Raw genomic sequence first — 12,725 nt, forward strand, 5'->3', positions numbered from 1 at the left:
CAGGGGCAGGCAGATTTCTGAGTTCAAGTCCAGCCTGGTCTACAGAGTGAGTTCCAGGACAGCCAGGAACACAGAGAAACCCTGTCTTGAAAAAAAAAAAGACATCAGGAACCTTTGTGAAACATCAGAAAATAGCCACTTGGTTTGCATTAACTTTTTTTTTTTAATTTACAATCCTACCTCAGCTTCCTAAACGCTAAGATTATAATCATATGCTACTATGCTTACCAAACCCACCTTTCTGAAGAGATTGATATAAGGGAGGGGAGGGAGAATGTGTACACATGTAAGGTGCGGTACACACACTTGCACACACACAAAGACCAGAAGTAAGGTGGGGCACACACCCGCACACACACACAGACCAGAAGTAAGGTGGGGCACACACCCGCACACACACACAGGCCAGAAGTAAGGTGGGGCACACACCCGCACACACACACAAAGACCAGAAGTAAGGTGGGGTGCACACACACAAAGACCAGAAGTAAGGCAGGGTGCACACACCTGCACACACACATAAAGACCAGAAGAAGACACCTGGTGGCCTCTATCACACTTTACTCTTCCTTTGAGACAGAGTCTCTCCCTAAACCTGGGCCTTGTGTTTTCCTCTGCTGGACTAGAAGCCAGCAAGTCCAGCCCTCCACGTTTCCATCCTACTCAGAGCAGTTACAGCATGCACAGGACACCTGGCTCGTTATGTGGGTACTGGGATTAGAACTCTGGTCTTCATGATTGTGTAGCAAGCATTCAACCATTTTTAAGTCTTGCTAACACAGATCCCCAAGAACTGTAAACGGTACAAAATGTCCTAGCTTGAACACCTGTGACGGCTGTCCTTTCTTTCTCTTTGTAGGGAAATGCCAAAGTTTTCTTTCCCTAAGTTTTTTAAAAATTATATTCAGCCCGGCGGTGGTGGCACATGCCTTTAGTCCCAGCACTTGGGAGGCAGAGGCAGGCAGATTTCTGAGTTCGAGGCCAGTCTAGTCTACAGAGTGAGTTCCAGGACAGCCAGGGCTACACAGAGAAACCCTGTCTCGAAAAACAAAAAAAAAAAAATTAAATTTAGTTAATTGTGGGGGGTGTGTGTGAGAGAGAGAGGGAGACAGACAGAGAGGGAGGGAGGGAGGAAGGGAGAGAGAGAGAGAGAAAGAGAGAGAGAGAGAGAACATTACCACATCTGTGTAGTATCACACATGTGGAAGTTGAGGACAACTTTTGGAAGTCAGTTTTCACCGTCTGTCCGTCCACCATGTCAGTTCTGGTACTCAAACCCGGGTCATTAGTCTTGGTGAGAAGAGCCTCTACCCCACCCCCCCAGCACTCACCTCTCAGGTGATTAACTCTCAGACCTTAGAGTTTCCTGGCAGCTTCCTTCCTGCTTGCATTTAAATGACTTCACCTCACCTTTAATGTGTTAAGTTTCAAATGTCCCTTTGTTTGCTGTCTGCACTGCTGTCCTTCTATCTTGAAATTAATCTATTCCAGAAGAGATAATCAGGTCAAGGGTTTAGCTCACTAGTCTAGTGCTTGCCTAGCAAGTACAGTGCTCTGAGTTCAGGCCTCAGCTCCACGGGGAGAAAGAGATTGTGGCTGCGCTCCCTGTACAGACCATTCTCTTGTTCCAAGACTATTAAGCTGTCTATTGAAGACATCGGGGTTAGCCAACCCTTTGACCCTGGCTCTGGAGGAGCATCAGCCCGTTGTGATGGTAATTCATGTTGGGGTTAACAGAACTAAGAATCAGTGCTGGGAGAAGTAGTAAGGGAGCCCAACAAGGTGTGCTGAGGGTTAGGGACCCACCGCGGCTCTGCACCATCCATTGTGGCTGGCCAGGACACCCCGCTCTACCCATCTCCTGCCAGCTGTGCTGCAGGTGCCATCAGCACGATGCCAAGGGAATTGAGCAAATCCTTGCTTGACAGGGAACCAAGTGAAAGGCAGACAGCAATCTGCCTTAGAAGGAAGGCCCAGGGCCATGTGCAAGCAAGCAGGAACGTTCTCATAAATTTCTGATGGAGCACCAGGGAAGCCCGAGCACTGCAGATGCAGCACAGATGTTCCTGTCTGCCTGGGCATCCCTCGCTTCAGGCTTGGTGTGCACAGCTCTCCCTGCGCTTTGCTCTGAACTGCCCTGAGGTGAGTTCCAGGTCAGCCAGGGCTACAAAGAAAGACCCTGTCGTGAAAAAAACAAAACCCAAGCAAAGCAAATTAAAGTAGAAAGAAAAGAAAAGGAACAGAAGGCCAGCTTGAGTCGGGGATCATGGGTGTCAGGGGATCATGGGTGTCAGTAGACCCTCTCAGTACACTGGAAGCTCAGTCATCTCTCACTGTGGCAGCAATGAATCCCTTCACTTCAGAACCTCTCTCTGGAGTCTGACCAGCCTGCTTTCCCAGACGCAAGAAAGAGATTTTCAAGTTCTAGAGAAGAAGCGCCCTGTGTGATCTAGTCTGTGAAGGACATTGAGGCAGCTTCTTGTCTTATTCACTAAGCCCACTAAGCTCCAGAGAACACTTTCCTCGGTGGCAAGAGCATCCCCAGTTTCTAGCTCTTGAATTCAGCCTCACTTTAACAAGAAAAGAGCAGAATGAGTAAGCCTCTGCCCCGTGACCTTTTCATTGCCTACAGTCAGGTCTGTTTGCGGACTCTGGTTTTAATTGCAGAGAAGCAGTTTTGACTTGCTTTGTAGATTCATAACTATGTAAGACAGCACCCGAGTAATCTCAAGGAAAATGGAGGCTGCAGATGCACTCTGCAGCCTAAGTTGAGACAGCAGGAGGCTTTGGACCCTCTTGGCTCAGAAAATTCTTGCATTCTGGCCTCAGCGTGTGTGGTGCAGAGCATGGTGGGAAGTCTGACTGCCCTGTCGTCTCCATGGCTATGGACATAGAGCTGTGAGCTGCCTACCCTAACACCAGTCTCTGGAGTTGCTTGCTGTCATGTCTTCCACCAACATCAGTGAGAGCGGGTTTGTTTCAGATCAGTTGGCCCTTAATACTTGGTGGGCAAGGGCATACAGGGAGGGCTTATGGAAGGGGCTTTGTGACACACCCAACTGCCATAAACCAGGTTTTTCAGTCACCTTTTTCAGCAAAGGTGACTCCTTCACACGTGCAGAACACATGCCCTATTCTTTCTCATCAAGTGACATCTGCATGGTATACAGAGGGTGACGGTCAGGCCTTGCTTCTCTCCTGCTTTTGCTGGTCCCAGGGATTGAACTCAGGTCGTCAAGAACCTTCTCAACAACTCTAAGGTAGCTTTTAAATGGTGGCATGGCACTCAATAGACTGTCCTTTCTTTATGTAGTTACTGGGTCTGTTAATAACTGTCAGCTCTCTAGGGCTGAGACCCACACATAAATGTAGCACCTGCCACACGAAGTGAGTGCTCTGCCTGACGAAGTGAGCTATCACAGTGCACTGCCCCTGAAGGTAGAGTCACAGAAGGTGAAGGAAGCATGAAAGCCTCCAAAATACAGACTCCCTGGATCAAGGTTTGAGCCCCATCGGCCCAAGACTGTGGGATCTAAAGTCCCACAGTCTTTACATATTAAAAGTTCAATCAATTTAAAATGTCCAATATCTTTTAAAATTCAAAGTCTCTTAACTATGGGCTCCACTAAAATACATTCTTCCTTCAAGAGGGAAAAATATCAGGGCACAGTCACAATCAAAAGCAAAACCAATGTCTGGGATCCAACTCATGATCTTCTGGGCTCCTCTAAGGGCTTAACTGGTCACTTCTCCAGCTCTGCCCTTTGCAGCACACAGCTTGTCTTCTGGGCTCCAGACGTGTGTACTCCACTGCTGCTGCTGTCCTTGGTGGTCATTGTCTGGTGCTGGCATTCCCAAAACACTGCTGTAACTGGGCTTTACCAATAGCCTCTCATAACTGTCTTCACAGGGCCAAGCCTCAACTCTTTTGCATGACACCTTCAGTCCTAGGCCATCAATTGCAAACTGAGGCTGCACCTTCACTTATGGCCTCCATGGCCTCTCACTGTGCCGAGCCTCAGCTGCTCTTCATGACCCCTTCGTGCTGTCAAAACCAGTACTCTGGGTGACTCTTACACATTACCAAGTTCTGCTGCAGCACAAGGTACAACCTTGGCTATCTCTGGAACACAGTCTCTTTGTGCTCTCAGAAAACACTTCCCAGAAGATGTCACCTCAGTGATGCTGGTCTCTTCTTAATCACCACTAATTTCTTAGCTCCAGCTAACCAGCATCAATAGTCCCAGTAATGTAAAGTTTTCACTTTAGTAGTTCTGGTATCTTGTTAATCACAACTGATACTTCAGCCCCAGCTAACCAGAACCACAGAATCTTCTCAATCAAAACAACATGGCCCAGCAAGTGCCTTGAGCCATCTTGCCAGCCCACTCCTACTTGTTAATAGAGACATTCTGTTGCTCACAATATTTGGGGGCGGGGAGGGGCATTCTATCTAATTCCGTGTGAGTTTAGGGACTTTCCTTTCCTTGACTTGGCATCCACATTAATAAGAGGGAACTAATCCTAACCTTTCTTTCCTGATTTTTTCAGGGATGTGAGGCCAAAGGAAATAATTGGAAGGATTGTTAGAAATGTGCTTTGTAAACATGAGACACTCGATTATTACATGCACACATGTTAACTTCTCTAGTCCGTCAGATTTCTGGGCAGTTCCTTTCAGTTTTATTGGGAAAAAAGTGGTGGAATTAAAAAAATATATTAATAACAGCAACCTCTTGCCATATTGCCACATGGAGCCCAAATCCTGAAATTTCCCAAGACCACTTAAAAATTAATTCTACTCAAGTGGACAGTTTGTACTCTGCAATAAACTAGATCTGTGTTGGTTTAATCAGCAAGACTCCCAAGTTGGTGTTTGCTGCCCAGTGACTGGATATAGCCTTGGTTGCCAGCCCTAATGCTCTCCCTGGTGCCCTGCCTTCTGTCCCAGTAGCAGGTCAGCTTTAGTACTGGCGTAGTTCACAAGTTCCTCTCAGAGGAAGGACTCTGGCTCTCAGTTCTCCCGCACTCAGGGCCATATTGAAGCTTCTGAGTGCTTCATTCTAAGGACCAGGCCTTCCAGTGGCACTGCTCAGCAGCCCACACACAGTACAGGTCTCCAGTCTGTGGGCCCCAACACCACCTGCAGATGACATCAGTAAAGTAGAATCCCAGTGGAAAGCATCCATATGCTGATGGCCAGCACTGGGCACACTGCTTCTACAGGCTGACTGCAGAGGGAGGGAGGAGTCCCTACGAGAGACCAAAGAAGGCTGTGGGTTTGAAAAGAGTGGACTCTGAAAGATAAGCCATCAGCATGAATGGAGAGCCTAGGAATTCTGTCAAAAAAAATACTTTTATTTTATGTCAGTGAGTGTTTACCTGTGTGTATATATGTGCACCATGTATGTGCAATGCCCATAGAGACCAGATGAGGGTGTAAAATCCCCTTGGAACTTGAGTCACAGTTGGTTGTGAGCTGACCTGTGGGTGCTGAAAACTAAACCTGGATCCTCAACAGGAGCAAAAATGCATCCTCTTAGATATAAAGCCAAGGCCAAGGAACTGCTCTTAACCATGGAGCCATCTCTCAAGTCCCAATTTCAAAATGTTTAGATGTATGACTGCGAGCATAGCTCAATAGTAAAACGCATGCCTGGCATCTCAGGGGGGACTTTGAACACACACTGCCTGCCAGACAGACAGCACCTGAGAGGGAGTGAGTCTCAGTTGTCAAGAAAACAGTATCACACACTAGCATTTACTGTTCTTCTGACTGGAGGCAGGAAATCACAACCCTTTTTTCAGATAAAGTCATTCAAGTCGAGCTTTCTGGGACGTGATAGGTGACAAATAACACCTGAGACTGTGAGAACTCATCCTCAGGGTGCTGATGAGCCGCCTTGCCTATAGTGTCCCCAGGCGTTTCCCCCTCAGATGCATGAGTATAACTATTTCTTCCTCTTTTTCCCTCAGCATTAACAATAAGCTGCAGCAGCCTGAGGCAGCTTCCGGGGTGTTGGAATATGCCATGAAACACTTTGGAGAGCTGGTGAGTGCCTTCTGTTTCTTTTCTTTTTTTGTTTTTTTTTTTTTTTTTTTTTTTTCGAGACAGGGTTTCTCTGTGTAGCTCTGGCTGTCCTGGAACTCACTCGGTAGACCAGGCTGGCCTCGAACTCAGAAATCCACCTGCCTCTGCCTCCCAAGTGCTGGGATTAAAGGCGTGCGCCACCACCGCCCGGCTCTTTTCTTTTTTTAAAAGATTTATTTATTTATTTTATTTATGAGTACACTGTAGCTGTGTTCAGACACACCAGAAGAGAGCATCAGACCCCATTACAGATGGTTGTGAGCCACCATGTGGTTGCTCAGAATTGAACTCAGGACCTCTGGAAGAGCAGTCAGTGCTCTTAACCGCTGGGCCATCTCTCCAGCCTGCCTTCTGTTTCTTTCTAGAAAGGCAAAAAGTTGAGACTAGGCTGTAGAGTCACTTGGCTGCCACCTTGAGAAAGTTCCTTCCCATTCCTGGGGGGTTTTTCTTTAACTTGTAAGGCTCTAAATGTCAGCTTAGCTGAATCTTAAAGATGAAGTGTTCAGTGCAAGAGGGAGCTCACTCACATGGAGTAAAGACCAGCAGTGCTGATTGCTGTGAACTCCTAGCACGTGCTTCACCCTGGAATGAATACTCCATGTGCTTCATTTGGCTCCATGCTCAGAGACACTACGAAGTGGCTATTGTCATTATCCCCTTTCTCAGTTGAGGGGACTGTGGCCAGCAGGTTGAACAGCTAACAAAGCAATACGAGGCAGGACCAGAACTTTTTCTAGCCAGGCAGGCACCAAGAGCACCAGTCAGCCTAGCCCATCATCTTTGTGTTACCCATGGCAGAGCCCCGTGCCTGTCCCTAAGTTCACACTTACTACAGTGTGTTAGAAAGGAGCTAATTCCCAAGGAGAGAATAAAGTGCATCCTTTTAATTTATATCTGACACCAAGGGACTGTTTGCATTACTACCTACGTAGCTGCTTCTCCCTTGCCATCCTTGCCTGTCATAAACAAATCATTCCCATGATTCCTTGTGGTCTGAGAGGGTCCTTTGATTAACTATGAGTTTATAAAGCACTAGCTTAGTTTAACACTGGGACCCTGGAAAGTCAGAAAACTCTGGGTCCATAGATTTAATGGTGAGCCTTTGATTAATTGTGTAGGTCACTTACAGTGGTTTGCCATAATGCAGAGGCAGGGGCTTCTGTTTGATGTCTAGCATTGTGCCTCATTGGACTAAACAATGCTAGAACATTGGACTGAAATGGCAGGCGTTCTTTCACCATCTTAAACACATATTGCCTGTAAACAAACTAAAGACAGCCTCTCTCTAGATGACGACAAAACAGAGAATGATAGCTCATCGATTTTGCCAAGTCTTGTTTGCAGAAGCAGAAAGCACACAGTGTGCTCCTCAGACCAGGCTATGCTCTGCTGCAGTATTCCTAGAGCTCAAGCCCCCTTGAGTCTGATTGAAACAAGGGTTCTTCACACATCTGGTGTTCAGGTGATCTGCCAACAGATGGCTCATGCTCCAGTGCTCAGGGTGCCAGCCATAAGTGAAAGTCTCTCCATCTCCAGGTTCTAAAGGTGGCCATTAGCTCAGGATTATTGCTAAACCATGGCAGATTTTCTGTTATATTTAGATAGCTGAATCGTATTAAGCTTGACAATGGTTTGCCTTTTCTTGGCAGAGCCTGTGCTTTCTCAGCACAATTTATGTAACAGCAATCTCATTAGAATTTTGTGTGATTCATTGCTTAAACCTTATAGTTTCTCCAACCCATTGCAATTCAAAATGTCCTGCCCCCTGCTTGACCTGCGCCATATGCTGCTCCTTCTACTTTCTGCTGGTTCACAGAGTGTGCCACTCATTAGTCACTGGCTCCTTGAGCAGAAGCTCAGCCTGAGACATTTATGTGAGATGTCCTTCATCTTAGAATGTCCCTCTACACTGTCTCTAAGCCATTCTTCTCCAAGCTCTCTTCTGTATGTAGGCAAAAAATTCTTGGCTTAAAGAATTACTATTAAATTAAATTAAAGAGTCATTATTCTTGACTTAAAGGACGAAGTCTAGTTTACCTTGCACAGATAGACTGATCTCCGCAAACCCCACTGCATTGGGGCTAAGGCTGATATGGCAGGAGTCCATGGGCAGCAGGGGATAGTGGAAGGAAATCCCATGAACATTAGGGCTAAGGTTGATATGGCAGTAGTCCATGGGCCGCAGGGGATAGTGGAAGGAAATTCCATGAACATTGCACGGTAGAAATGGTCTCTTACCTGGGTTCAGGAAGAAGATGTTTTTCAGGCCACACAACAGAATATTGATTTTTTTTTTCCTGTATCTGCTCTATAAACATCACTTTTATCTAGAAAGGTGAGAAAGAGGCAAGGGAAACTAATGTGGGCCCTGCATTTATCATATACAAGTTCCACCTCAGAATCACATTGTTCTTTAAGGACCATCTGGAGAGCCTGTAGCCTGGTACAGAAATAGTCTCCTACTGAGCTGATGAAGACACTCAAAGGCAGACAGAAAACACATAAAACAGTCTCTGGTCATTCTGTCTGGAGCTTGCAGACGGAGTGCCCTTACTCATGCAGACACCACTCACCATCAGCGTGGCACTCTGTCTGCCAGAATACTGGAGTCCCTCTTTTGGCCTGGACAGTGGTAGAGGTGCCAAGTACTGCACAGAAGGGAATGTTGGATGGAAGGCTGGAGAAGGATGAAAGGTTGCCCAAAGAATTTTAAGTAGTAGCATTGAGTTGTATTTTAAATTATTTCCTGAAAGTTTAGAAATGCGTTAAGAATGCGGAGAATCAAGGACTTCTTAAAAAAAAGCAGCTGTGGCCTGGGCAGCTGTGCCTGTCACAGCCCAGGGTTAGCCCTGCGGCAGGCTGGAGTACAGGACCTGTGGTTGAGGTCCCACTCTCCTTGTGTGGGTTCCCCCTATGTACTAAAGTGATGGGGATGGAGCTGGACCCTTCACGTGCTCTCAGTTTATCTCAGGATTCAGGATCAGTCACTAGTGTGCGCAGGAACTAGCATTTCTACCTCTGCCAAACAGATAAGTGCTTGTCCGTCTAAGCTGAGACACACTGATAGGGGACCTTGTGATGAGTATAGTGTAGCATAGGAGAGTGTGAGGACTCAAAGTGTACCCTTGCTCTCTGCAGGAGATCCAGGCCACCTGGTATGAGAAGCTGCATGAGTGGGAGGATGCTCTCGTGGCCTATGACAAGAAAATGGACACGAACAAGGATGACCCGGAGCTGATGCTGGGCCGCATGCGCTGCCTGGAGGCCTTGGGGGAATGGTGAGCTGCACTGGGGTGATGACCTGAGTGGCCAGGAGAGGCTCATCTCGACAGTGCGTCTGCCCCCAAACAGTTCTCACCTCAGACTCTTTCCCAGGAAGCATCCACAGCTGCGGTGTTTCTGACCCCTGTTCCACCTCAGCACACATTGATTTGTGCCACAGGCCAACCGATCTGGGCCTCAACCCGCAGGAGAAACAGGGGTCCTAGTCAGGTCGACACATGAAGTACAGGATCTGAATGTATTTCTTAAAAATGGCATCAGACTTTTACAGTCATTGTAAAAGAGAGATGGTAAATCTGGCAGCTCAGCAGTTAAGGTACATCTGAGGCCATCTAAAACACACTGGGTCTAAAGCAGCAGCTATCTCCTCTGGACTGGTACTGCATCCCCCGGGCCCAAGTGCTCTGGGCCCGGGGGACTGCAGATTGCATGAATCTGAGTCCTAGCCCATCTAAGTTCTAGTGCGAATCCTTCTGCGAGTCCATAGTGCTAGTCCTCCTGCACCAAGTGAAAAGCCGGCTTAAGTAGCATACAGCAAGCAGGGCAGATGACAAGAGTCAAGTAGGCAGGTGACACATCAAGGTCAGTGATTTTACTGGCCAAGATTACGTATCCAGTTGTGAAGCGGGTGGAAGAGCAATGGTGCCCCTCCCTGCTGGGGCTAATTTGGCATTCCTATACTAATTCTCTGGGTCTGCTGGAGGCAAGGAGTGGGGTTCTGACCTAACACTTCTAGCTAATGTCCTTGAGTGGAAGCCCTTCATTACTCTCTAGTATGTAAAACAGTTCTAACTATTGTGAACTATCTATTGCTCTAAGGAATGTGCTTGACCTCTGTTGCTAGCTCTGACGAGGCAGATTCCTTGAGAGAAATTCCAAGTTATGGACAGCATGGTATTAAACTAGGATAGGTTGGAAATATTGTGTTGGCCAAGAAATAATGCCCAATCTTAGCCTTTTACGAATCATTTCTCGGAGTACCTTTATGCCTAATTATGAAGACGTGTTGACGATTGGAAAGACTGATCTGGAACACATTTGAGTTAGGAAATACCAGGGACTGTCTGAATATCCAGAAGGCACAGAACTCCTTTTGGATCCTTATTGCCTTTTATCCTTTTTTTTTTTTTTTTAAAGATTTATTTATTTATTATATGTAAGTACACTGTAGCTGTCTTCAGACGCACCAGAAGAGGGCGTCAGATCTCATTACGGGTGGTTGTGAGCCACCATGTGGTTGCTGGGATTTGAACTCATGACCTTCTGAAGAGCAGTAGGTACTCTTCCCCACTGAGCCATCTCACCAGCCCCGCCTTTTATCCTTAATCAGGATTTTATCCCCGATATTTTGGATGTGACTGGAGTAGACGAGTGTGCGTGTCAGGTTTGGGTTTGCTTTTGTTGGTTAGCTTTGTTGTTTGAGTCACTCCCACCCTGTAGGCCACACTTGCCTGGAACTTGTCTGCCCAGACTGACTTGAACTTGTGCCAGTCCTCCTGCCTCAAATACCCTAGTGGCAGAATTTGGGCTGTGAGCCACTGTCCCCAGCTTTGCTGTCTTATGCTTTTTGTTTTCTTACCCTACATAATGGTCTAGGTAGAAGAGCTGTGTGACCCTGGGCACTGCACTTTTATCCATCCACCTATCTGTTCTCTTGTGCTCCTGACTTTGGCTGGTCTGCTAAAGAACTCATTTTACAGCTTTAATTTTTTTAATAATTAGATCCTGGGTCTGCAGAGATGGCTTAGCAGCTAAAAGCACTGGCTACTCTTGGCAGAGGACCTGGGTTCTGTTCCCAGCACCCACAGAGCAGCTGACAACCTTCTACCAAAGGATCCAGTGCCCTCTTCTGGCCTCTTCAAATACTGCATGTACTTGGTGCACAGACATACACATGCAGACAGAATACCCATACACATAAATAGAAAGAAAGAAGTGTTAACTTTAAAAAACTACTAATGATCAGCTCTTTTGGGGCTAGGCTGCCTTTAAGGCAGGTGGACCTCTGTGAGTTTGAGGCCAGCCTGGTCTACATAGTAAGTTCCACCCAGCGAGGTCTGCAGAGTGCATCCCTGTTTTAAAAAAACAAAATGAGCATTAAAAAAAAAAAAAAAAAAAAAAAAAAAAAAAAAAAAAAAAAAAAGGCCGGGCGGTGGTGGCGCACGCCTTTAATCCCAGCACTTGGGAGGCAGAGGCAGGCAGATTTCTGAGTTCGAGGCCAGCCTGGTCTACAGAGTAAGTTCCAGGACAGCCAAGGCTACACAGAGAAACCCTGTTTCAGAAAAAAACAAAAAAACAAAATAAGCAAACCAAAGCACATAAGCTCTTGGTACTGCTCTTAGGAAAGCATGGTGACTGCCCTCTACAGATGCTTCACAGCTGTCGGATAGTGCAGGACACATCAGGGTACAAATGACAAGAGGAGCGCTCCACTGTGAGGTCAATAGGCCAAGCACATGAACAGTTGTGAAAGCTAAGAGGGCGTCTGTCTAAATCTAATTATATATCACTTTTTAGGAAAGTCACTGTGGCTTTTAGGTCCCAATAGTAGGATTATAATCCCCAAGATAAAACATAGTTTAGTATTTTTGCATGATAATTTAATTTAGCAGTAAACAAGAATTTCACCTTGGTGATGATGATTTATATCTTTAATCCCAGCACTTGGGAGGCAGAGGAAGGTGGATCTCTGAGTTCAAAGCCAACCTCTGGTATACAGAGGGAGTTCCAGGACAGCCAATTCTACATAGAAAAACCCTGACTTGAAAAACAAACAAACAACAACAGAAAAAGAATTTCAGATAGACGGAAGCTAGTGAGATGACTCAGTAAAGTGCATGTTGTACAGCAAGCACAAGGATCTGAGTTCAGATCCCCCAGTGCCCACATAGAAGCCAGGCGTGCTGGTGTGCATCTGATCTTAGTGCTAGAAACAAAGCAGTGAATCCCTGGAGCTTCTGGCTAGCCAGCCCTTCCCTATTGGTGAGTTCTGGGTTCAGAAAGAAATCCTGTTTCAGAAAATAAGGGGCAAAAATGCAGGTGGTGAGATGGTTCACTCATAAGAACATGTGCTGCAGAGCATTGGGACCTTTGTTCATATCCCAGTGCCACTTGAAAAGCTGGACGTGGCACATGCAGGTACTTGTAAGACCAAGCACTGTGGTGGGGAGAAATAAGAGGTTTGCCAGAGTTACACAGCCAGCCTGGCTCCAGGCTCAGTGGGAAACCTTTTGTTGGGGCTGGAGAGATGGCTCAGCTGTTAAAGCACTGGCTGCTCTTCCAGAGAACCTGGGTTTGATTCCCAGTACCTACATGGCAGCTCACAACTGTCTGGAACTCTAGTTCCAGGGAT

At 46.6% G+C, this 12,725-nt stretch overlaps 1 protein-coding gene across 3 annotated transcripts in view; it reads left to right on the plus strand.

Moving 5' to 3' along the window:
• The window catches only part of Mtor (mechanistic target of rapamycin kinase), a 118,927-nt gene that overhangs the window by 62,612 nt on the left and 43,590 nt on the right, over nucleotides 1-12,725 (plus strand). For all 3 annotated transcript variants that reach the window (XM_031379457.1, XM_031379459.1, XM_031379458.1), the window contains exons 29-30: nucleotides 5,977-6,052; nucleotides 9,230-9,369. In XM_031379457.1, coding sequence (XP_031235317.1) covers nucleotides 5,977-6,052; nucleotides 9,230-9,369 — 216 coding nt within the window. The remainder of the gene's footprint in view (nucleotides 1-5,976; nucleotides 6,053-9,229; nucleotides 9,370-12,725) is intronic.

This window comes from Mastomys coucha, unplaced genomic scaffold, assembly GCF_008632895.1.
Source record: "Mastomys coucha isolate ucsf_1 unplaced genomic scaffold, UCSF_Mcou_1 pScaffold18, whole genome shotgun sequence".
NCBI classification, from domain to species: domain Eukaryota; kingdom Metazoa; phylum Chordata; class Mammalia; order Rodentia; family Muridae; genus Mastomys; species Mastomys coucha.